Source organism: Helianthus annuus, chromosome 13, assembly GCF_002127325.2.
Source record: "Helianthus annuus cultivar XRQ/B chromosome 13, HanXRQr2.0-SUNRISE, whole genome shotgun sequence".
Classification (NCBI taxonomy): Eukaryota; Viridiplantae; Streptophyta; class Magnoliopsida; order Asterales; family Asteraceae; genus Helianthus; species Helianthus annuus.
Genome location: NC_035445.2, coordinates 127,678,202 through 127,703,287, shown reverse-complemented (window position 1 = coordinate 127,703,287; position 25,086 = coordinate 127,678,202). Strand labels below are relative to the sequence as shown.

Genomic DNA, 25,086 nt, shown 5'->3' with positions numbered 1-25,086 from the left:
TGGTGAGAGGCTCGAGGTGAGATTTGCAGGAATATGGTTGTTTGGGCCTTTTGGGCTTGAGTTGTGGGGCTTTTCGTTTGGGTCTCCCAAAATATCTTAGTTGCAACTACAGCCTAGAGAGAGGTGCAAAATATCGGGTATTTTTAATAAGCGGTTCTAGTTTTGATTTTCTGTATTGAAGTTTAGAGAAAATTCGTGTATTGTTATTTAGGGATGAACATTTGGTACCAAGTATCAGTACTGAATTTCATGTACCGGTATCTATATTTGGGGATTTTCAATACTGGTATTTTTGGTACCAGTACTTTCAGTACGGGTACCAGTACCAAGCTCATCCCAATTTTTATTCTTGGTTTTGGTTCCATTTCCAGTTAGATTTCAAAAAATCCATACTTAGTGTACCCGATAACAGTTCAGGTATGGAATTGGACTCAAAAACCGGGTATTAAAAAAACCGGTGTTTGGGCATAAAAAAAACCTGAATCCAAGCTTATATTTTTTTCCTAAAAACCAAGAAAATAAATATGTAACATATAAACAAATAACATAAAAGTGCATGTATGTATATTAGAAACTTATACAAAGATATAAAATTTAAAAGGAATATTGGATTTTAATAATCCAAACTATTGGCCGTTGGCCACCAACAGTCCCAACTTTAAAAATAACTATTGGTAGTCCCAACTATTGACATATTGGCCACCAATGAACCCTGTCTAACAGAACTCTAACACCGTTAGTCTCCAGTCGCCGGAAAATTGTTTTTGTCCAGAAAAAGGTTTCTAAAGGTTCGATCTAATGTTACAACGAGATTTGAGATGAAAATGTTGAGTTTTTCAACCAAAAAGTTGAGTTTTCCGGCGACTTTAATAATTGGGGCTTTTACTAGAAAATTGTTCCCAAAGGTCCATAATAAGGTTACAGAGAGGTTCGGGACGAAAATGTTGAGTTTTCCAGCAAAAATAGAGTTTTCCGGCCAAAAAACGTTTTTCCTGCGACCTGAGACTAACGGCGTTAGGGTTCTGTTAGTCAGGGTCCATTGGAGGCCAATATATTAAAAGTTAGGATTGCCAGTGGTTATTTTTAATGTTGGGACTGTTGGCGGCCAACGACGAATAGTTGTGATCATTAAAATCCAATATTACAATTTAAAAACATAAAAACATGGGAAAAAACCGGGTATGGTTCCGGTAACGGTTTTGTCACTAAAATGCAAAATCTATGTGTACCCGGTGGGTAGTGTCGGGTACGGTTCCAGTTCTTAGGTGTTGTTTGTTTTTGCAGACATAAAATGTCTGCAAACTGATTTCATCTGTTCTCATGTCTGTAACTGAAGATGTGGTCTGAAGCTCTGCTGCTGAAAATATAATATTGTTTGTTTTGATAAATTGATAGTGTCTGCACATAATCACAATACTATCAAATAACATAACATGTTCAGCTGTTCACCGAATCACAATACTAAGCTCTTGTTATTTTACATTCTAAACACACTTTGAACAAAACATTTAACAACTTTATACTCAAAACCTCAGTACCACAAATTTACATACCTGCTGCTCGGACTTCTCTTGTCGTCACGACTCTCGTCGCCGGCGCCGGTTTATGGTCATGCCGTCAAATACCACCAACATTATCAGCATCTCGTCTCCGACCAGAACCATTGCTGCCACCTCCCCGCCAAAAGCCACAACTCGTGGTGCCGCCCTGACAAGTGGTCGGCCGGTCACCACGACTCCGCCACTCCTAAACCCCCATCATTATCAGCTCTCCGACGGTCGGAGCTCACCTCCGTCGTCCTTATCCACCACAATCTTCAGAAAAGAAACGGCTCTAGCCGTCGTTTCCTTGTCGTCGAGCCACTGCCACAGTGCCGCCACCACCAAGAGTGGTGCCGACCGTCCGTTTAACCAGAGAAAGATGAGATTGAGGGTGCTTGCGGGTGTGCAGAGAGTTTAACAAGGATGGGGGTTGGGTGTATGTAATGGAGGGGACTTAGGGGTGTGCGGTAGCCGGAGATCCAACCTGAAACCGGCCGGACTTTTACTCCGGTCATCGGAGTTTAAAGAGAGGAAACAGAGAAGTTTTTGTGGTGTGCAGTTGGATTAGGGTTTTATGTATTTTTGAATAGAAAAGAGAGGAAGAAAGGGTTTGTGAAGATGTTAGAAGCAAAGGTTCATAGCTTTTTTTTTTTTTAAGATGAAAAAAGCAATTTTTAGATCTGATTAAAAAAAAATAAAATAAACAGTCTTCGAGGTCTTATGTCTGCCCGCCTGCAGACATAGGCTCTTTGCAGACGTTTTAAGCAAAAACAAACAGCACCTTAGAGTAACCAGTTTCGGGTTTTTTTCCAGGTTTGGTTCCGGTTTTTTGTGCGCCTCTAGTTGCAACTAGAGTTTAGAGGCTCCCAAATCGGGCTTTTTTTGTTTTTTTCTAAATCGCTTTCAGTAACAAACCGATTTGTTTTCGGATAATAGAAGTCAAAACTGGTTCGAGTTCCAAACCAATTTCAATATCATATAGGTTTTTTACAAGGTGGATCAATCATTTCCAAACCGGTTTGATTATGGTTTAGTCAGTTCCAAACCGGTTTCTGTTTTTTTTTTTTTTTCCTCCAGTTTTGATATCGTTTTTTTTAATCCCTAATTGCAATATTAAAGTTGAGAAAATATCTAAATTTGCTTTTCGTAGTTCAAAACCACACGACATTTCTCCTTTTAGCCAGACTTGTCATTTATTAATTGGTTAAACAGCACTATCAATTTCGATTTTTGAGGCTAAGACCAAACCAGTGGTAATTTTTAAGCCCGAAATTGGTGATATCAATGTCCACATGACGTCTTTTTGACTATGTTGTTGTCATGGTGTGATAGTTTACAATGGTTAAATGATTAATAAAAGGGTTAATGGATTTAAACACCCTCAATTATTGCCATTTGGCCGATAGCACTCTCAATTTTGATTTTGGCTCACACCACTCCTAACTTAACACATGGGTTGCTGTGTCACCCCGTCGTTAAATAAACACTAACTGGGTTAGTTATTTTTGCTGACGTGGCCATTTTGTCCAGCGTGACATGCTGACATGGCCTGTTTTTATAAGATAACATGCTGATGTGTATTATTATTTTTTTTTAATCTGATCAAAAAATTGAACCCCAAATCAGGCTCCACCTTCAAATCTGATCCAAAAATTGAACACCAACCACCACCTCCCTTTCTCCCTTTCTCAAGTTGCAACCCACCGTCACCACCACAGCTCCACCTTCACAACCATACCGCCCACCACCGCTGCACCTCTACATCACCACCACACTCACCCACCTATAAAACCTAAATCAATCCCCAAATCATTAAATTGAACCCCAAATCAGGCAAAACACTCAAAACAAGCACCCCTCTCTCGTGTCTGGTAGTCGGCGACCGGAGCCGATTATCGGCCGGCTTCCATCCTCCGATGTAACCCCCACACAACACCCCTCGTTCTCCCTCTCTACTCCGACTAACCAGCCGGCCATACCCCCCTTCCGACACCCTCCTGTTGCAGTAGCGGCAGCGACGTATGGCGGTGGTGGAGGTGGAGCCTTGTTCGATTCTGTTTTGCTTTGGGTCCGGGTCAACGCTAGCCAGAGACAGATTCATATAGTGTGGCTGTTTTGAGCTTACATGGAGCTTATATACTTGCTGATGGGGCGGTTGTAGTGTGGCTGTTTCAGATCTTGGGTGGATGTTAGCAGGTGAGGAAGTGGTGGCGATGATAGTTGATGGTGGCAGTTGTTGGTGGAGAGAGGAAGAGGGAGATGGAGATGTACAGAAGGGGAGAACTAGAGATACACATATTATTTAAATATATATATATATATATATATATATCTATTATTAAATATAATAATTATTATATAGATTTCTTTAAAAAATAGTTGGCCATATCAGATTTAAATGACACATCATACATGCCACATCAGATAAAATTGCCACATAGGCTAAATTTACTAACATGGTTAGTGAATATTTAACGAGGGGGTGCCATGACAATCAATGTGTTAAGTTGAGAGTGGTGTAAGGTAAAATCAAAGTTGAGAGTACCATCGGCCATTGGCCAAATGGCTATTTAGATAACTGTCTAAATTTTCAAAAACTTTTTTGACAAACTAAAATGTATTTAAGATGTACTCAATAAACAAAAATCTTTAGAAATAGCATATACAAAAAAAATATTATTATTATAATTTCTTTTTAACAACATTTAACATATTAGCTTAATTGTTTAAAGGTTTTTTTTACGTATTTTCTCTTCCTAAGCTGGATTTTCATTAAAAACATTCTTACTGAATGAGTATTTTCCCCTTAATGAACTAATTAAATGAATATATACCTAGTGGAGGGGTAAAATGAGAAGAAATTCTTTGTAAGAAGAAAAAAAAAGAAACTTCAACCAATAGAAATGCTTCATTAGAGTTCATTAAATATTTTTACTTGATGTAACTATAAGGGTATATTAGTAAACTTTCATACATCATTAATTGGTAGTTTCATCTTTAATATTAAATTTATAACTTATTTTTAAGATATATATTTTTCAAAAAAAATAAAAATAAAAATTCATTTATAGTGTAGGATAAATACGAGGCGTGTAGGATATTACGAGTTGTGTAGGATAAATTTCAATATGTATAGGATAAATTTCAAAATGTGTAGGATAACTTTTGATGTGTGTAGGCAAAAATATTTAGTGTGGAGGATTACAGTTTTAATGACTAATTAATTAGTCAAACATAATAATAAATGAGATCAGAAAAAAACTATTTAATGTTTTACAATTGTACCCTTTTATTTCTTTTTCTTCTCAATAAAATTTTCTTCTCAAATGAACCTTCCCCTATATACATATTACCCCTTTAATTTATTCAATTTATACATAAATAGTTTACTTTTTTTCTCTGCATACGTGGCTTATGCGAATCAACTTGAATTCGATTTCCAATTCAATTTTGATTCTAGTTCAGTTTCGCTTTAAAAATCTAAATAACCCAATTTAAATAATCCGAGACGCTGATGCATAACCCATATGTTTAAATCCAATGCAGTTTAATTATAATTTAAAATATAAAATTCCTCACCTCCAAAAGCACTCAAATAATACAGAACTGACTTGGTGGTATTTTGAGGGTGAGATAAGACTTTGGACCAATAGGTCCTGTGTTCGATTCTCACAAGGGGGTTTTCCCATATTTATTGGGTTTCCTCCTGAATTGGTGTATAGACATTATGCCTAGTGGAGATGGATATGATCGGGTGGTTCCGCTGGTGGCACGATGATACTCCAGTGGTCCGTCAGTGATCCAAATTTGCCGTTCAAAAAAAAAAAAAAAATACAGAACTGACAATCATTTGATCTGTTTCATTCTTTGACTGCTCTGCTCCCCCAAAAAATGGAGAGACTGACAATATTTTTAGTTTTCCTATCCTGGTGCATCACTATCATCCACATCCACATAAATTTTTATCTTATTGGCTAAGTTTATATTTGGACTAAATTGACAAAATGATCCAAAGCACAGGAACTAAAATGACATTTAACTCCTCATAAAGTCAAGGTGCTAAACTATAACAGAAACCACTGTAACCAACTCTTCGCAGCATCACCTCAGCAATTTCACATAACTAATGACTGAACTTGTGCCTTCTCTCCTTTGTTGTGCTCTTTGAAAAGCAGGCATGTGCTTTCACCAATTCATGTAGTATTTACATATTAAATTCGAAAAAACAAACCTGAAACTCGAATGAACTGTACATGTAAGGGGCAACAAAAAGTCGAAACTCGAAAAAATATATGGACTGTGTGAAACTTGAATGAACTGTGCTCGAATAACCTTACAAACTCGAAAAAACAGCCCTGAAACTCGAATGAAGTGTGTGAAAAACAAATGAACAAGTCGAAACTCGAAAAAAAAAGTTGAAACTCAAAAAGCATACCGGAAAGTCGAACTGTGTAAAAAGTCTTTTGCTCATTGTGTGGGGTTCGGCGTGGGAAACAAATGGGATTACCAGGGGAACGATTATGAAGATGGGAGAAGATTCATTGTGTAGCGGGTTAGGCGTGGGAAAAAGAAAGGATTACGAAGATGGGAGAAGATTATGGGAATAAGAAAGGGTAATTGAGTAATTTATCAAAATAGGGGGAAATATGTAATTATTTTTTTTCTTTGAGGAAATATGTAATCAGCAGAGAGAGAGAGTGAAATATGTAAAAATCCCTTGTTTAAAAACGAAAAAAAGTTATCAGTTTCTCAATGACGCATTTAGAAATTATTGCATGTGCATTATGTAATGCATATTTATTAATTGGTCTAACCCGTATTTCATTTATTATTGTTAGGTTTTCAAAAACTCATATTAAATCCCTAAGGCTAGGGGGTATGGGGTTCGTCCCCACCCCGTCGAGGAACGGCGACGGCCGTCACACCGTGCCGCCCTCCCACGTCCCGTCCTCAACGTCGAGATCTTGCCGGTTGCGACGGACCAATTATGGTGGGCCCCCATTTCGATTGTTTCATCTACATCGTGTTCTTCATTATCCACATATGTGTTCATCGAGCAACATTGCAAACATATATGATAATTTCAGCAATCAGATCGATAACAACATCAATTTTCCCCAAAATTAGCGTCAAAATGCACAGATTTGAACCGAAATCGTTGAAACACGAACAGAATTTCAAATAGAAGGATGAAAAAACGGACCTGAAGGATTTCGGAAGTGATTTTGAGTTGAATTTCAGGCTGAGACGGTCGGTGATTGAAATGGTGAGAGAGAGTTGTTGAGTGGAATCTGTTGATGGAGAATGTGTGTGTGAAAGTGGAGATATTGAAGAGTTAAAGTCAAAATGATTTAGGTAGCAACAGGCGATTTTTTTATTAAATATATGTTTTTTTTATTAAGTTTATGTTTTTTTTTATGTTTATGTAATGTCTTTTAATATTAATGAAAATATTTTTGTTAGTTTATTTGTTAAATGTTAAAAAAAAGTAAAAGATTAAAAAAAAAACATAAAAGTGGTGGGGTAGGATCATCTAGGACCATCCTCCATACCCTCTAGTTTAGTGGGATGGACCATCCTTAGGAGGACTATGACGTGGCGCCTACGTGGCGGATCATCCTCCCTTGGAGGACCATCACCATACCCTCTAGCCTAAACTAAATATATATTCGTGAATTTTACAAGCCTTTAACCAAGACCTACCAACACAAAGCTGCATCAGAAGCACAGATCCATATAACCACATGAACAAACATAAACACAAACACAAACATTCAAGATACAAAAACAAGTGAAAACCCCCTAATCGATGCAGATAGGATTGTTAGATTTGAACCCTTCCGCTTTATCTTTCAATTCAGTTGGAAACTCGTCTTTAAGAATCTGAAGTCTTAATTTAATACTAGTACTGTTGCTTCGGCCCTCCATCAACTCAAACACACACGCGTCTCCAACTTCAAGCTTGTTTTCGGCCACAAATTTTCCCCATGCTTGGTTTTCCAACCTACAGTTAGTCGGTCCTTGATTACCGATGTAAAGTAGGTCCCACACCTTTCCTCCGTACACGATCTTAGCAGGGATTTTAGCGACAGGAAGCTTTTCAGAAAAACTAGAAGGGAAGTGCTGTGGTGCCATTGAACATAAAAAAATTAATAAAAAACTATTAGTATCAATTTTCAAAATGTAGTCAACATTGAGGGTTTAAACGTAAATTTCAACATGAAAAATACCATTCGAAACGTCTTCTCAATGTGTGACTTCCTAAGCACCACATAGAAATATGGTTTCCCGGATAGTGGCCAGACGTTGGAATCTCTTTCGCTGTCATTTTGGGCGGCGGGTTTCTGCTTTCGGTGATTAGAAGTGCTTGGCGGCGGGTCCATCTGATTTAGGATCTTTGTTTTTGATGATTATTTGTCGCGCTAAATAGCAATGATCATTCTTGCAGCATGTTAAAGCATAATCAGACTGATTTCCTTACATAAATTTACTAAACTAAGGACTACTAAGTTAGGAGTGGTAGTGTCTAAAAACAAAAAGTTAGTAGTAGTTTAGGACTTATTTCAGACTAAATCTGATAATACAGGGGGCTAAACTGACATATCTCAAAACTTGCTATAGTACAGTACTAAGTTGAGAATCTTTTAACTAGCTATAAGTAAATTAAGTGTAAATGAGTCGAGCCGTTCATAACCTACCCGAGATCTCGAGCTTTTATTGAGACTCCCGAGCCAGTTCATGAGCCAAAATGGGCTTTTTATTTTGTACAAAATTCTAAGCGAGCCAAGCTCAAGGCCAAGTCCTCTCAAAGTTAAACGAGCCGAGCTCAAGCCTATACGACTTGGCTCGTTTGTAAACAGTAAAAAGAGAGAGGGTGGAGTTTTTGCACGACCCTTTGACTATTTTGTGGCCTAGTTTCGCATCTGGGTCAAGTTCCATTGGTTTTAGGGGGTTGACGATTTGATTTGGATAGTTTAACACTTTAAACTAACTTTTGTATTTTATTTTAGAGTAAAATGCCAAAACAGTTAAGTTTAGGCCACTTTTGCCACTTCAGTCCAAAAAGGAAACTTTTGGTATCTGGGTCCTTGAGGTTTAATTTTTGTTGTCATTTTCATCCAATTGACAAACTGGGTTTGAATTTTTTGTTAACTTCTCCCTTTCTTTGTCGTTTTCCTCATTTTATTAAAATATTATGGCATATAATGACGATTATACCCTTCATTTAAATGAGGAAACCGACAAAATGGGGAGAAATTAACAAAAATTGTAACCAAGTTTGACAATTAGATGAAAATGACAACAATAATGAAACCCCAGGAACCAAGATACAAAAGGTTTCATTTTTTGACCGAAGTGGCAAAAGTGGCCTAAACTCAGGACATCATTATAGCTTATACTAAACATTTTTATTTTCTAAATAATAAATATGGTTCATCAACATGTAAAAACGAACCGTAAACCGAAGCTCATGAACCACAAATCGACAACAAACCAGCCTACTTGCTTCGGTTTCAAGTTTCAATGATCTAGTCAATTTCAACGGTTTATAGACACACTAATCCAAACAATGAATTTAAAAATTTTATTTAGAGTAAATTGCCAAAATCGTCACTGAGTTTTAGGCATGTTTGACATTTTCATCCAAATAAACTTTTTTTGCACCATATACTATATGGCAAAAGTGAAGGACTATATGGCATATAGTCCTTCACTTTTGAGATTTTTCGCCATTTTAATTCAAACATCCGACTTTTTTTTTTTGTCAAAATCGCCCTTGAGATTTGGGATTTTTGTCATTTTCATCCAAATGTTTGATACGTTTGATAGAAAAAAATAAAGCAAATTAGATATTCGGATTAAATGGCAAAAAATCTCAAAAGTGAAGGACTATATGGTAAAAAAAAATTGTTTCGGATGAAATCACAAACATGCCCAAACTTCAAGGACAATTTCGGCAATTTACTCTTATTTAACATGAAAGCATCTGTTTCACCCGACCCGAACACATTTTCCAACCCATATCAGAAATCACATAATTAATTAACATAATTTTTATTGCCGGTTATGGAAACCCTAGAGCCAAGTGATTTCCAATCAACCCAAACCGCCACAGATAAGTAATCATCTGGTGGCCATTTGGTCAAAAGAAGTAAACGAAAGTTGTTAGATTGAAGTAGCATATGCATACAATTTGAAGAAATGAATGGGATTTGTACCTTTAATACCACTGGTTCTCAGTCGGAATCGACTACTGTGGATATTAATCGTCGTGAGTTTAGTTCACCACGATTGCTAAGGCAGGAGCCCAGGACATTGATTTTTGGGGAACTTGCAACCGATGATTTGGGGGAACTTGAGAGGTGCTCATATATATGTATTTCAGAAAAAGAAAAAGGAAAACAAAAGCCACTCTCATAGTGTCACTAGTACTTCCCAGTTCCCAGTTCCCACCACGTGTTGGTTTGGGAAAAAAAACGAAGGGTATTTTAGGTGATCATTTTTTTTTTAAGTAAACTAGTGATATTAGGACTCGCGCGTTGCGTCGGGAATTTCCCACGTTATTTAGCGTGAATTTGATCGGAATCATTTTGATTCGTTACGGTACCAGCGCTCTTTATAGCAACTCTCTTCATAGCAACTGAAAGAGGAAATAATACATAAATAAAACTGTGATATGACCAAAAAAATATTAACACGTGACGTATATCGATTTAAAACAACCATCTAGCAGAAATCGATTCGGTTCGTTAGCGTACCGCCACGACACCCATATAGCCAACGATACAAAAGAAACACTCTATTTTAAATGCAACTAATGTGATCGTCAGAAAGTGTATTTAGATTTCTTTTTTTAAACAACCTACTATCCATTTAATTTGTTCTTTAATATAGCTAGTAGTTTTACTATCCATGCACGTTGTGGCATCAATTGTTTTTGCCGTTCTTGTTATCTAAAATGGAAACTATTGTGTACAAAGTGCAAGTATTTCTAGTTGCATTAGTCATGTTAACTGTAAATGTAGATACTATATTACAAAATGTAATTATTTCTGGTAGGTAAATGAAGCTGCCATGCCATATTACAGAAGACTATGCATGGTTGTTTGTGATGTTAAACAATTTGTCCTCCTGATTCAACAGACAAGACAACGATGCAATTCTCCCCCTCGCCAAATACCCGTGCATCGGTATTAGGAGATTATCACTGTTATGGGTGAAATTCTGAGCCCATATCCTGGGAAATATCTTGAGTTATATCTTGATTATGTGATATTTGTTCATATCCGGGATGCTTATTCAGGATATTGGTAACATCCTGAATGGTATCCTCAGGATTACTAACGGATTGTGTGCAGGAGTACGAGTCCAAGTGCCCAACGTTCGCGAAGACCCTTTCTCCGGGAGACTCGGTCTAAGTCGTTCAAATAAAGACGTTGAAGCCGCTTTTCCCGATCTGCAACGTTATTAATGGAATATTCGGGAGCATCCCATATTTATAGGAATTTTAGTTTGTATTTCGTAACTATAAATAGGTGGGTATACCAGATCGAATAGGGCATCACAGCTACATTTACTACTCTCTCACACTTATTCTCTCGCAACTTTCACTTAAAAAAACATTGTAACACTTAGCGATCTGGTCGATATCCTGCATTGTATCCTGAAGTTGAAAGCAATAAGAAGAACAAGATAGCTGCGATTGTCAGCTCCCGAAGTTTTATGCCGGCGATCTAGATTGATCAAGGGCTTTCCTCGTACATCTGGTGTCATTCCCTTTACTTTTTGCTCATCGTTTGATCGTAGATATAGCTCAATATCCTGAGCCGTATCCTGAAAACTGTTTTTCCTAAACAAGTTAACCAGCATATTTCCAACACACTTTTTAGCACACTACCTCACTTAACTAATTTGATCACTTAATTGCTTCGGTAATTTTTGACCAAAACAATCACGGTACATATCCTCATCAAAATCATCTTCTCCGCCATCTGCCTTATGATTGTTTTCTCTCAACTCTTCCTTTAGTATCATAGACAAGTCAGGAACACCGACTGGTAGCAATAACACCGTCTGTCTTCCTTCTCTCTGATTTTCTGTTAACAGTCTTGATTTCTTTGAGATCCGGGAACCTGCTACGATTTATGAAACTCCAATGACAATGCAACGTTCCATAAGTCGAATTCGTTTATTTTCCTACTTGCAAAATATACATGTTACTAAATTGCAAACCCATTTGAGATTATCTAAAATTAGGACTTAGTTGGAAAATGCATTGTTAGTGGCTACCTTCATAGTTTGTAATGCAAATTTCAACTATGAAATGACAATTTCAAAAGTTAACCAAGAAGGTACCATCATTAAAATAAAACAATATGTGGTGTACCTCATGAAATAAAAACAAACAACACTAATTGTTGTACTGTTTGGCTGATCTTTTACACATGTACAGAACATATATTTCATAACCTTGTATTCCCTACAGTGAACTCTTAAGGTGGCTCATGGCGCTAATTGCTTGATAGTATTTTAACATGGTTAACAGCTACTAAACTGCAATCTATCTTAATAATCATCATCAACTTCCACAGCCAAATATAGACTACCTATATTTTTTTCTAGACATCCAATATTTTTTAAATAAAAGGGCCCAAATCTACCTATTATACTAAAAAAATACACTTAATGCCACATGTCCTTTTCTTAAGCAATCATTTATTGATGTGGCATGTCTCTTTGAGCAGAGAATTGGTACATGGGCGACAATTTGTTTTCCCCTCTTTTTCCTTATTCTCCTTATTCTCCTTGTTTCAAATCTTCATCGCCATCACTCTGTCTCTCTTCTTTCCCATTTTTTTTTCATCCTTCGTTGATATTCAAAGACCCTAATCTACGTCCTCTGTCGCCACCAGATTTAAAATCAAAAACCCTAGATCTGATTATATATTTCACGTTGTCGATTCTTCTCTCAAAGGATTCTGGTCAGCTAGGGTTTCCTCCGCAGCAACTGGTGGTAATGGTTGATGATAACAGAGATGACGGTGGTGGTGGTTCTGGCTACGATTACGGCGACTATCGGTACAATGTTAAAGATTGTATACATCTGTTCGGTTGGTGATTGTTTAATATTTGATGGTTTATACCTAATTTTCTTTGATGATTATATTTTAATGTATGTTTAAACAGAATGAGAGGAATCGACAGTTGATGTGAACCCTAACCCTACTTCAGGTCTTCAACGTTTTTGGCTGGTTCGACAATTTTTTCCTGTTTGTTCATAAAAAAAAACCCATACCAATTCTATAATAGGTATTTTTATAGTTTTCCTAAACAATTTACACAGTTGTTATGCTAAGATGTTTATGGTCATGATCTGATTTTCAAATTGGTTTTATTTATGTTTCATATCACTAGTGGGAAACCCGCGCGATGCGGCGGCGACGACAATGTATAGTTAAGTTTAATTTGGTTTGTTTGCGTTGCGAGGGAAGCTTCATGCCCGTGCATGAGGGAAACATTAAACATTGTTTATAATGTCGAGCCTTTTTCGCATATACAATATATCCATGGAAGGAAGTAGGACTGTAAACGAACCAAAGTTTCGCGAACAGTTCGTGAAGTGTTTAGTGGAAAGTTCGTTTATGTTTGTTCGTTTAAGGTTCATGAACGTTCAATAACTTGTTTGTTTATGTTTGTTTGTGTTCGATAGTTCTTTAGAGTTTTTAACTTTTATTTTTAACTTAAGTAATTTAAAATTTCTAGTAATAAATTATTTAATAAATATTAGTGTATTAAATATTAGTATCAGTTCACTTATTTTGATTAACTATTATTTGGGTTAAACAAATAAAGGCTTCAAGTTTAGTCTGGGTAGATTAAACGAGGACTTCAAGTTTAAAATGATAATTTTGAGTTTTTGGGTCATTATTTTGTGGTAATCATGTGATCAAGATTATGTGAATTATGTTTGGATAATGGGGTTAGGGATGGATTTCCGCAATATTTATGATGAAGGATGTCGATTTTATTACAAATTTTATCTATGGTCGTGTTTGTTCATAAACGTTCATTTGTGTTTATGAACGTTTGTTTGCATTCATCTACGTTCATGAACCTTCATTTGTATTTGCTGACATTCGCTTTTGTCCGTTACCTAAAGTTAAAAATAAAAAACAAACAAACACGAACAGACTCATTTTCTTAAGAAATGAACACGAACAAGGCCCCTTCGGTTCATTTGCAGCCCTTGTAAGAAGAATTTGATTTGAACATCATACAAAAACAATACAACACACGAAACCACTATCAACCCAGACGAAGAAATGATTCGAGTGTAATATAATTACAATAACGTCCTCACTCGTATAAGAATCTTCCAAAATCAATTCAAATGATTATATGAAGCAGTGAAAATGTACAAGTTATTACCATTTTGTAATATAATTTAGTATATTTGAGTCAAAATAAGTGCCACAAGATAACAAGTTTGAGATAGCTTCCCATCAACAAGCTACAACAAACAATGCTTAGTGGTTAGAACTACAAGTGGTAAGTTTAACCCTTACTCGTAAACTGCTCGATTCGAGTTAGGGCCAACCAGTTTCTTACCAACTACCAAGTTTTTAATCCTAACACCAAAAATTAATAATAAGAATATTACTTAAATAAGCTAGCATTAAATTTATTATTTATTATTTTTTGAAAACATGATATTCAAAAACAACGAACCTCTATATAAAAGGCACCAAAGAGGCCAGACAAATGGGTCATCCTGGCCACCTAGACGTGTTGTCAAGCACTCATATCTGGTAGTGGAATATATATACGCTTGTCAAAATGCCAATAGATACCCTGCAGCAATAATTTAAAAGTAATTTCTTAGCTGATAAAAAATAGTTTATGGTATGAGTTACTATAAGGAAATTAACTTTTTACTCTAATCGAATTGAGTGGATGGACTCATCATAAGCAATGACATAGAGTATTATAGCAAAATTCTATAACAAATATACAAACCTGAAAACAGAGAAGCAACTGTTGAAAAGTGAGCCACAATGATGAACTTTTTTTGTATTTCCTTTTATTGCATTACCTTGTAAAAGGGGAATTCGTCAACAAAAATGTATTAGCATAATCTATGATAAAGAGAACATAGATCACTGATGAAATCTACAATTATATCTCACCTATGCCCGCCCGTTGATTTTTGATAAAGATATTGTCACAACTTTTGTTGAAAGAAGAATGATAGTAAGATGGAGACTTCCCCCGAGTTTTTTATTTGACCCATTTCACAACCAACTTGAAAAGTACAAGGGTCAAAATTACCACCTCTAAATAATAAAAATATAAGGACATAATCAGCACTTGAACTGCAAGAAGAATACGAACTTGGCGACACCGCTTATTTGTTATTGTTTGAGGACTCGACCTGCTCATCGAACTTACTTCTTTTGACAAAGAAAGACCCGCCATAGACCCACCTTGATTCGTCAGATCTAGTCTCGAAGAATCCACCTTAGTCCCCTGTTTATCCGCAGACTTACTATGTTCCTCCACGACCCCATTTTCTCTAACCGAAATCACATGATCTCTCATCTTTCTCTTTTCTTGCTTGCTAGACTTCCTTAACAAAGGTGCTTTCGTCGAAGCCCCAATATCAAGCTGACCAGCATTATCCTTCCCGGTAGGCGAAGGCAAAAGACCATCATTATACGGCGAAGGCACACTATTTTCGGCTCACGTGTCAAATACGATTTTCAGGTTCGTGTCAAAATTTCTGAGTTTGTGCCGGGTTCAACCCGCCAACTCACGAACACACAAGTTGAAAAATATTTTTTTTTAATTTGTTTAGGTTCTGAATCAAAACTTGTTTAGGTTAACATACAAGTTGAAAAATATCTTTTTAATTATAAGCACATTAGCATCCACAACATATATACAAATACCAGTATGTCTTCTTGTTTCAAGTCTTTGAATAACAGTAGTGCACTCAAACCATAATGATCTTGAATATCCACACTTAATTTGATTATTTTGGATTTAACTAATCAAATCAAAATCACATTTATTACACAATATCAAACACCAATGTCAAGCCTTGAACTGACTTACCTTGAAACCGTCCGTCGAACCCTAAATCCCCAAAATCATCATGCTCCTTTAATCCCAAAGTCAAATGATCTGAACCAGGCTGAAAACAAATTAAACCGATTGTAACTACTTGTTTATTGCAAAAAGAAAGAAAAAAAGATTATCCAGCATACCAAATATCTATCATCCAATATATAAATCGCATCAGCAAAAAATGTTTTCCGGGTATATCTTCGTTTGTTCATTTAGAAATCAATCAAATTAAGTTCAAACCATCCAATCAAAAGCTAGATTCCAAGAAATAGTATGGTATACGCCACAATTTAACATCATTCACTTATTTGATAGCAATTTATGTTAAGGCTGTACAAACAATCAACAATAAAACGTCAATAGCATCCGTAAATCAATAATAACTCCAATTGATTACCTAAATAAGAGAAGATGACAGAGAAAGCAACGCGATTTATACCTATGTCAATACTAATTGTAGTAAGCATGAAGCAGCAGTTTCCAGAATCCAGATCTATTATAAAAAGCAAGAAAAAAAACAACAAATCATCAATCAAAACCCTAACGATTGAAATTAGAGTTACCTGCATTGGGATGTTGAGATGAAAGAATCAAACACGGTGGCAAATAGAAGGAGAGCACAGACTCCATAGCTGGTGGCTTCAGATATTCCGGTTATTGTTGTGTTTCGTTCGAGTTCAAGTCTCAAAATATGGCATGAACAACCAGGGGATGGGATTAAAAAGACCAGGGTGATGAGATTACTTCTTTAATACCGAAATCGAATTGAAGGCATGCTCCATTGAATAAATTGAAGTCCAATTTGCTTGGTTTGCCTAATTGAAGGCTGATTTAAGTGAAGTCGGAGGGGTTGAAGACTTAAAGGTATGAATTGAATTGCACATTGAAGAAGGTGATTATCATTTTAGACGGTTTCAGTTTTATCATAGGTTAGAATTGATGAAAGAAGGTTAAGAGGGGTATAATGGGAAGAAAAAGGTAAAATATTAGGGATTTTAACTACCTTTTCACATGCCATCTTAAAAAATAGGATGTAAATTACAATTTTAGACATGAGAAATGCTTATATATAGTATATAGATGTATGTGTATGTGCATTTTCTGCTGATGATTATTGCAAACATATCTTAATAATGCACGATTAAGTTAAAAATGTTGGGATCTTATTATTTGTGAGTACACTAGACCGTATGTTGGTGTACCGATGTGTACAGCTTCTGGATACTAGCATGTAGTTTTTGATTTCTCTTAATAAGTTACTGTTATATTTAGGGCTTCAAGTGATTATATTAAGTTTAGAAGCAGATAAGAAGTTAAGGACTCGGTTTTTTTAATCATATTATTATCTCAAAATTATACATGAGATGAGTTTGATCTCTAAATAGTCAGAGTCATACTAATAGTATGAAAATGATTATACAAATTATCATGAATCGTCTTTGTTTTGTTTTGGTTTAATTTAGTTTCTCAAACATGATGAATTTTGGTAATGATTTATTTTTAAATTCATTACTAACTTTCATCTCTTAGTATCTTCTAGGAATTCAGAGGTTATATTTTCAAAATCATTGAAGGATGTGAAAATCAAAGATTTCCAATGAAAGAGGGACTTTTAACTCAATGGCGTGTTCACCTTCTTCTATTGAAAGGTCTGTATCACCACTTATTTTCATTTCCTCTTTTAGTTTTATTAATTTATTTAAGTGTTAATTTACCAGAATACCCTGTTTTGTGGGTATGTCATAAAGACTAGGGAAATGAGCAGGAAGTCGCTTTGTGGTTGTTTCGTAAGCCAATTTCTATCACGAACACGACACGAAGATTTATGTTTTCCTATTTTTCATGATTAGTCAATTACAAAGTGATCATGATTATCATGAAAGTTAAATTAAATACTAATTTCTAGCATTTGCAAGTGTTTTCCTTAAAATTTGCATATTAATTACCATGTCAATGATCACATCATACGAGTTATGTATTAAAAGATGTTGCTGATGTTTCTTTTCAAGACGTTCATTCCGGTGAAGATGCACTCCAAAAACATTATGTTAATGACTATAAGATTTTGCTGTTGTTTCTGTTTCTTTAATATGTGTTACATGAAGGATATCTTAGACCCATATGAATTTGATGACAACATGAACCTTTAGGATATTTCTCACCTACTTATTGTAACATAAAATAGGGTTATATTATCGGATACCTTCTTTAATAATAGTTTAGTTGCTAATCATCCACCGCTACAATCCTTTCGGATTATGCATATCTATTCACTGATTTCTATAACTTACACTCTTACATTTTTGTATTTGTTTGTGACTTGAATAAAAAAGTCAAAGATTAAAGAATTTTGGTTTTTGAATGTTTATGTAAGTTATGAGCATGAATTCTCGGACCCTCTGTACCAATTTTTCATTTGCAGTGCATTTGTGATTGATTTGAAAGCTATATTCGGTCGTTGCATCCCGAGTTTGATTTCCGGATGTGATGACTTTGGTAAAAAAAACTTGGTTCGATGTTGCATAGCATGGATGGCGAGTGCGCTGTTTTCTTCTTGCAACCTGTTATGCAGCCATGAGAACCACAATACCTATTCTGAGCCCTGTGTTAATTGGTCATAAGGTATTTTTAATAATGATGTTGGCAACGACACCCTACCTACTGGCATTGTCGGTATATGGAACTGTAACTTATATTTGTTTGTTCCATCCCGAGTTCGGTTTTCGGATGTGATGACTTTTGTAAAAAAACTGTGTTCGAGGTTGGATAGCAAGGAAGGCTACTGCCCTGTTTGCTACCATTAAGGTATTACGCAACCATTAGAAGTCATTTCTATTTGTATTTAGGGATCCGACGCTAATTATTATGTTAATATTTTCAGTTTAAATATTTATTTGGCCTAATTATTTTACCAATTTTTCATTTGCAGTGCATTTGTGATTGATTTGAAAGCTATATTCGGTCGTTGCATCCCGAGTTTGATTTCCGGCTGTGATGACTTTGGTAAAAAAAAACTTGGTTCGATGTTGCATAGCATGGATGGCGAGTGCGCTGTTTTCTTCTTGCAACCTGTTATGCAGCCATGAGAACCACAATACCTATTCTGAGCCCTGTGTTAATTGGTCATAATGTATTTTTAATAATAATGTTGGCAACGACACCCTACCTGCTGGCATTGTCGGTATATGGAACTGTAACTTATATTTGTTCGTTCCGTCCCGAGTTCGGTTTCCGGATGTGATGACTTTTGTAAAAAAACTGTGTTCGAGGTTGGATAGCAAGGAAGGCTACTGCCCTGTTTGCTACCATTAAGGTATTACGCAGCCACTAGAAGTCATTTTTATTTGTATTTAGGGATCCGACGCTAATTATTATGTTAATATTTTCAGTTTAAATATTTATTTGGCCTAATTATTTTACCAATTTTTCATTTGCAGTGCATTTGTGATTGATTTGAACTGGCATTTTTTCCAGGTATGTCTCTTCTCGATCCTATTGAATCGTGATTGATGTTATTGATCATCGATCATCGATCATATATAATATAACGTTTGTCCGTTTATTTCTTTTAAAGTGATTGATCGTCTATGATATTTTGCATGATTCTAATTTATCATTCATTCATGTGGCTAAGATGTAATTTAAAAATTCTGTTACTTTTTTACGTTACTTTAATTTATCTTAATTTACTTTTTAGGTCAACTTTTATATATACTATGTTTGCCCCTTGCTTGCCCGGGCTTCTTTTAGTGCCCGTGTCTTTCGGCTCTGACACGTTCAACGGGCAAGATCCGCCACTGGTGCTGAGGTACGATCTCTATAATTTTGCATATCTAATTTCGTATTGTACGTATTTTTTTAGCATCATATTTGTAAACCAATCTTGATTTCAAATTAATGTACTAAAGCAACTTTTTAGTCAACTAGCAAAAATTGTTTGTGAACGCCCAAAAAACACTACTTGTGTCTGATGTTTAACTTATTACTTTGTATTGTGACTGACTTACTTTTGCTTCTTTTTGTCGATGATATATGCTCTGGTAACATATATCATGGAGATTGGAGAACTGAGGCACAATAGGTGGTCTCTTTGTTTGGTTTTATGCATTGGCTAGAAACTGGACATCTTTTAATACACACTGAAGTGGAAGAAAAATTAGGGTGTAAGTCACAGTTCATGATTTTTTAGTAATGAACATGTGATTCAAACTCCTCACCAAAATTAAGTGTACTCTATTTCTTAATTTGTTGTTTAGATTTTCTACTCTTACATTTTGGTTTAGGGTACAGGAGGCAGAGTCGTGACTTTGTGGATTAGTTAAAGAAGAAGAAGCATGGTTTGTTGTATATGGAAATTGATGGAAGATTGCCAGCTATATCATGTATCATCAACACTAAACCTGCTGGCATCATCATCAATTAATTTTCTTTTTCAGTTGCTTATGTTTATGAATCCCTTTTTACTGTAACAATTTGAAAAAGGATCTTCATCAATTAACTTTTGAGACACCAGGTAATCAATTTTTTGCACAAAATTTCAATCTTTTGAATGTAACAAATTGAAAAAGGATTTGATACGTTTGTTAGATTGAATACTAATCGCTTATGTGTGTTAAACTGATTTGTTAAATTGAATACTAATCACATACTAGCATTACTCCTGGAACTATTATGAGTATAAGGAGATTTTCAACGAATAGTGATCGTTGCATATTCATGTATTTTAATTTGTCGTTGTACTATAATATATTCATTTGTGTTTTAACATGTATGAAATCATAATATTTATGTCAATGGTGATAATGAAGATATTTTATTTTAGCAACCCGTGTAATACACGAGATCTTAAGCTAGTTTGAAATAAAAGATTACAATAGAAACACCAACTTAACCACTACGCATCCAAGTAAAAGTAACAAAACTAATTATTTGAATCCTTTTATGATTACCCCTTCTGAAGAACCCTAATAAAAATAAAGGATGAAATTTTTTAATGTGTCCATGTATCAATCCAAAAACCGATAGACGAACTTAAGTGTGGTTACGACTAGAAGTTCATAAGAACGTACCTATGAGGTGTGTGGAAAGTTTCGAGATACTTCAATTACCGGCCGCGATACCTAAAAACATAACCACGGCAACATCACACAACCAGTAGTAGGCCAGCAGCAATAGGTATATGAAATATGCCTTCAAGACCAACGCAAGCGAGCTCGCCACCAACTACAACCTTGTTCCTAGATGACCAAAAGCGAGTCCGCCACCAACGTAGCAGCACCATACGCTAGAATGTGTCCCTTTTTTATTTCTAAAGCTACAGGACGCGACTGACTGATGTGCACAAAATGCAACATATAAATTACATCAATTGTGGCATAAAACTAACCCTTTTTAGTACTAATATTGGAAAAAGTGTGCTTTTGTCTTCCTTTTGTATTTTCAGGATTAAATGAGCTCAAATAAACAAAAGAAGCAAAAAGGCAGCTAAATCTAACAGAAATACAAGAAAAGGAACAAACGTGGCATGCCCGACCTCCCGACAGCATCTTCCCAAGCAAAACAAGAAGACAGAAGACTGAACATGCCCCGTGCTCAATGAGCACGAGGGCGTGCCCAAGTGTCAGCAGAAAAGACAAAGTTGTAGAAGCTTCCATCGCCCACCACGGGGCCGTGCTCAGCGGACACGGGGCCATGGTCAACTATAAGATTCGCGGAATCCAGGCAAATCTTGATAGTACAGATATGCTTCTGCACACGGGGTCGTGCTCAGGGGACACGGGGGCGTGGTCAACTAATGCAGACGAACTGCATTTAGTGAAGAAAGAGAGGAGGATGGACACGGGGCCGTGCCAAATGGACACGGGGCCGTGCCCGAGCTTCTGTTCAGCCTATAAATAAGAGTGCTTGGAGTTCTTGCAACTCATCCCTTGGCACACCACCTCTCTCACATTTCACCCACCACCCACCACCATCACAACACCATCATCCACCACCATCATCTACCACCATCATTCATTTTCCATCATAGAGTGTGTGAGTCGTCTCGGGATTCAAGATTGATCGTAAGAGTTCTTGACAATCAAAGGCCATGTTTGCCTAAGTCTCTTACATCATTTGGTGAAGACAAGTGTTTAGTGTAAAACTTTTTATTTTTAATCTTTTGCACTTTTTAATTGGTTATGTATTAATGACTTTAATTACTAGTTTCTTATGTTGAAGGTGATTCTTCCTTATTGTTTGTCCGTGGTATCTTGGCATTATTTTACTGTCTATATAAAATAAAAGATTTTCACCATTCATATCTCCACGGTCTATATGGAGGTATGTTGGCTACCTGGTCGGGGGTTAAGGAAACGGTTTGGTAAGAGTCTTGCCATTGTTCAGTGTATAGATCCTGCAAAGGACCTGGGTCAAATTTAGTAGGACCTCATTCAATACCCAACGGTATTGGATGGCAGGGGTCCAAACTCTTTGATCCCCTCATAAGTTAAACTACTATTAAAACTTTAACCCGGCTACTTAGGACTGTATCCCTGCTGACTCAGACTACTTAGCCGAGGGTAACGTCGCCTTCAAAGGAGGGGCCTACCACATTATGCATTAATAACTTAATTAATTATCTTTCAATAATCCGACCCTTTAGGATTGTATCCTTGCTGACTCAAACTGCTGGGTTGAGGGTAACGTCACCTTCAAAAGAGGGGCCTACTACAATAACTAAGATAATCTCTTAAACAAGTGCAAAAGTGTGAAAATAATCAAAGGTTACACTACACACGAGTCGGATCCAAGTGATTCATCTTGTCTATCTGTTTTTATTTTTATTTTTATTTTCAACATTTTAGTTAGTTTTATTTTTTCTTGTTTAAAAACCTTTTTCTAACATTTTGATTTGATTAGACGTTGAGGATAAACCGGTACTAAAAGCTCTTGTGTCCTTGGACGACCTCGGTATCTTACCAACACTATACTACGTCCACGATGGGTGCACTTGCCCATATGTGTGTTTAGTGTTAGTAAATATCGTGTTTTATAAATTTAAAACTTGGCTAAAAAAGTGTAAAAAGGGCTTAAAATATACACCAAGAATATAATACACCTAACACGCATCACTGACTAATCTTTGTTGTAAACTATTTGAATTCTTGGCTATCAAACCTATCGGAAAAGACAAGACATCAGTTAGCCACATTTGTCAAGTGTGTGTGTGGTTTTCGTACAAAGTGAAATAGAGAAAACCATAGATAGGAAATAGACCGATGAAGACAACAACAAGTGGCATTTGTAAATCCTGTGGCAAAAAAAAAAAGACATCGAAAGTTGATGGGGCTGTAAGTTATAATTTAGTATGTATAATAACTTGTGCACAAAAAGTGTTTGGAATAAGAGTTTGCGTTATGTTAGTGGCTTGATAGCCTTGCTGCAAAAGCTTTACAAAAGATTTTGTCTCGTCTTTTGGTTGCCTTGTTAGTCCGGGTACCTAGCCAACCGAAAGAAACAATCAAAAATTTTATGGAAACTAAATCGACTTGCTTGTTTATGAAAATTATCTCTGGAGATTAAACAAACTTTTTCCCTAACTGAACTACTCACAAATTTTCATACCAATACGCGTCGATTAGGTTATAAGGGCCAAACTCAAAACTTTACCTGCAATCATAGCAGAGCAGATGAATCAAGTGACTTAAGAGTGATGCAATTTTTTACTCATTTAGACAGTTCATACACCAAAAAAGGCCGAATGGTCCATCCAGGTGAGAACAAAGGGTTCAACCTAAAAGCTCCATCAGCGGCGACGAACACTACAAAACAAGAGCTATTCCACCAGCGAGGAACACTGCAGAACAGAATGAATGTCTGATCTGACTCAAAAGTAAAGCATATCCCATTTAGTTACCTAAGATTGTTCATAAACTTCTATAAGGAAATAAGGTCTTATAGGTAATTAGCATAAGAAAGTAAAGCAGATCTCACAAAAGCAACAACCTGCACACAGGAATGAGAATTCTTTTAAGTATTAAAAAAATGATACTTGCATCGAGATGATAAAAACACAAATAAATCAAGAAAATAAAACATCTTTTTCACCAACAACAATTCTCTGTTTATATGTAGCTTTCACAATAAGCTCCTCTTGACCCATTAGAAGTACTTATGATATACATGCTATCTAGAAGATCTGATGACACTTACTTTTGTGGTAATTACAACTAAGGTGTGTTATTATTACTAACTAAATAGAAGATTGAGAAAATTACTAAACCAAAAATATTAAAAGAATGACGAAGCACTGTAACTGTTAATAAAAATTAGATCAAACTGAAAGAGTGTCATGCAGCCTTAACTTATACCTGAGGTCGCCATCCACCATCACCGGAACCCTGGTTTGCTTGTGGCCGGAATACTTGTTGGACCCCTTTTATTCATCTTTTAGAACTATCGCCGTCACCATTCTTAGGGTTCCCAGAAAAACCCTAAACTCACAGTCGGAGTGACTCCTGTCGTCGTCTTCTTCAGCCTCAGGAATCGCCTCAGCCGTTTCCTTTCCTCTTTGTCTACACCACAGATACACCGTCTCTCCATCACCGATTCAGCCACCACGGTAGTCCGACGGTGGATGGTTTTGTTGAAGCTGGTTCTTGTTATGATTACAGAGAAACAAATGGTTTAGGTTTTTATCAGTTGGCACCAAATGTGACGCGTGGCTACAAACACTGACATATCACTATTCATTTAGCTTGGCTTATTAATAGATATACTAGCTTATGACCCGTGTAACACACGGGTTTGTTTTAGTTAATTAGATCAAATTTTCCATCAAATCAATCATAAGTATATAATGTTTTAAAAATCATTCATTAATTGATAGAAAATACGAAATGTCATATGATGAACATTTTACATTTGCTAACAACATTCCAACGATAAATATTAATCGATAATGAAATAAATAATAATTAAACAGTGTATGCTAATCAGACATTAAAAAAATATGAGACATTAAAAACTAATTATAATACTTTCTTAGCAAAAGTTGTCAAGACGTTTTTGTCATTTAGAAATTATCAAACAGTAGGTTGGGGAAGAAGGTTTGGCCCAAACAATACTTGTTCTTAGTTAAGTGTAACAAACGGGTTTTCTTTAGTGGATGAGATAAGAATACCTCTTAGGGGTTGTTTGGTAGCCTCTGAATGGTCATTAAGAGGCTACCTCTGAATGGAAAAGGATATTAAATGAATGGAATTGGGATATGGATGGAATATAATGAAATAGAGCCACTTTGAGGTTCCCTATGAAATGAGGCATGGAGGGGAGCCACTACGAAGAAGTTCCGGGAGTTACGAAGGAAGCTTCGAGCTCATATTGGTCATGGGTTGAGAACGGGAATGGAACTCTATGAGATCAAATCTCCCGTTGT

General features: G+C 36.1%; 1 protein-coding gene and 1 long non-coding RNA gene across 10 annotated transcripts; both read right to left on the bottom strand.

Moving 5' to 3' along the window:
• Positions 1-7,228: 7,228 nt before the first annotated feature.
• On the bottom strand, positions 7,229-9,942 carry LOC110899269 (B3 domain-containing protein Os04g0386900). Of its 2 annotated transcripts, none has more exons than XM_035982487.1 (3): positions 9,761-9,942; positions 7,772-7,963; positions 7,229-7,664 (listed from the first exon to the last, which is right to left on the bottom strand). In XM_035982487.1, exons 2-3 carry the CDS (start codon positions 7,922-7,924, stop codon positions 7,344-7,346), a joined length of 474 nt encoding a protein of 157 aa, XP_035838380.1. In that variant the 5' UTR covers positions 7,925-7,963; positions 9,761-9,942; the 3' UTR covers positions 7,229-7,343. The 2 variants fall into 2 exon arrangements, with proteins under 2 accessions (XP_035838380.1, XP_022001841.1); XM_022146149.2 differs by having other exon boundaries at positions 7,772-7,982; positions 9,761-9,940.
• A 3,913-nt stretch (positions 9,943-13,855) lies between these two features.
• Positions 13,856-16,645, bottom strand: LOC110899268. 8 transcript variants are annotated; one of them, XR_004877620.1, is made up of 8 exons: positions 16,108-16,645; positions 15,809-15,998; positions 15,657-15,735; positions 14,934-15,270; positions 14,729-14,843; positions 14,559-14,634; positions 14,271-14,393; positions 13,856-14,052 (listed from the first exon to the last, which is right to left on the bottom strand). It is a non-coding gene; the product is annotated as an uncharacterized LOC110899268 (long non-coding RNA). The 8 variants fall into 8 exon arrangements; XR_002570068.2 differs by having other exon boundaries at positions 14,934-15,735; positions 16,108-16,161; positions 16,232-16,645; XR_002570065.2 differs by having other exon boundaries at positions 14,934-15,735.
• Positions 16,646-25,086: the final 8,441 nt, after the last annotated feature.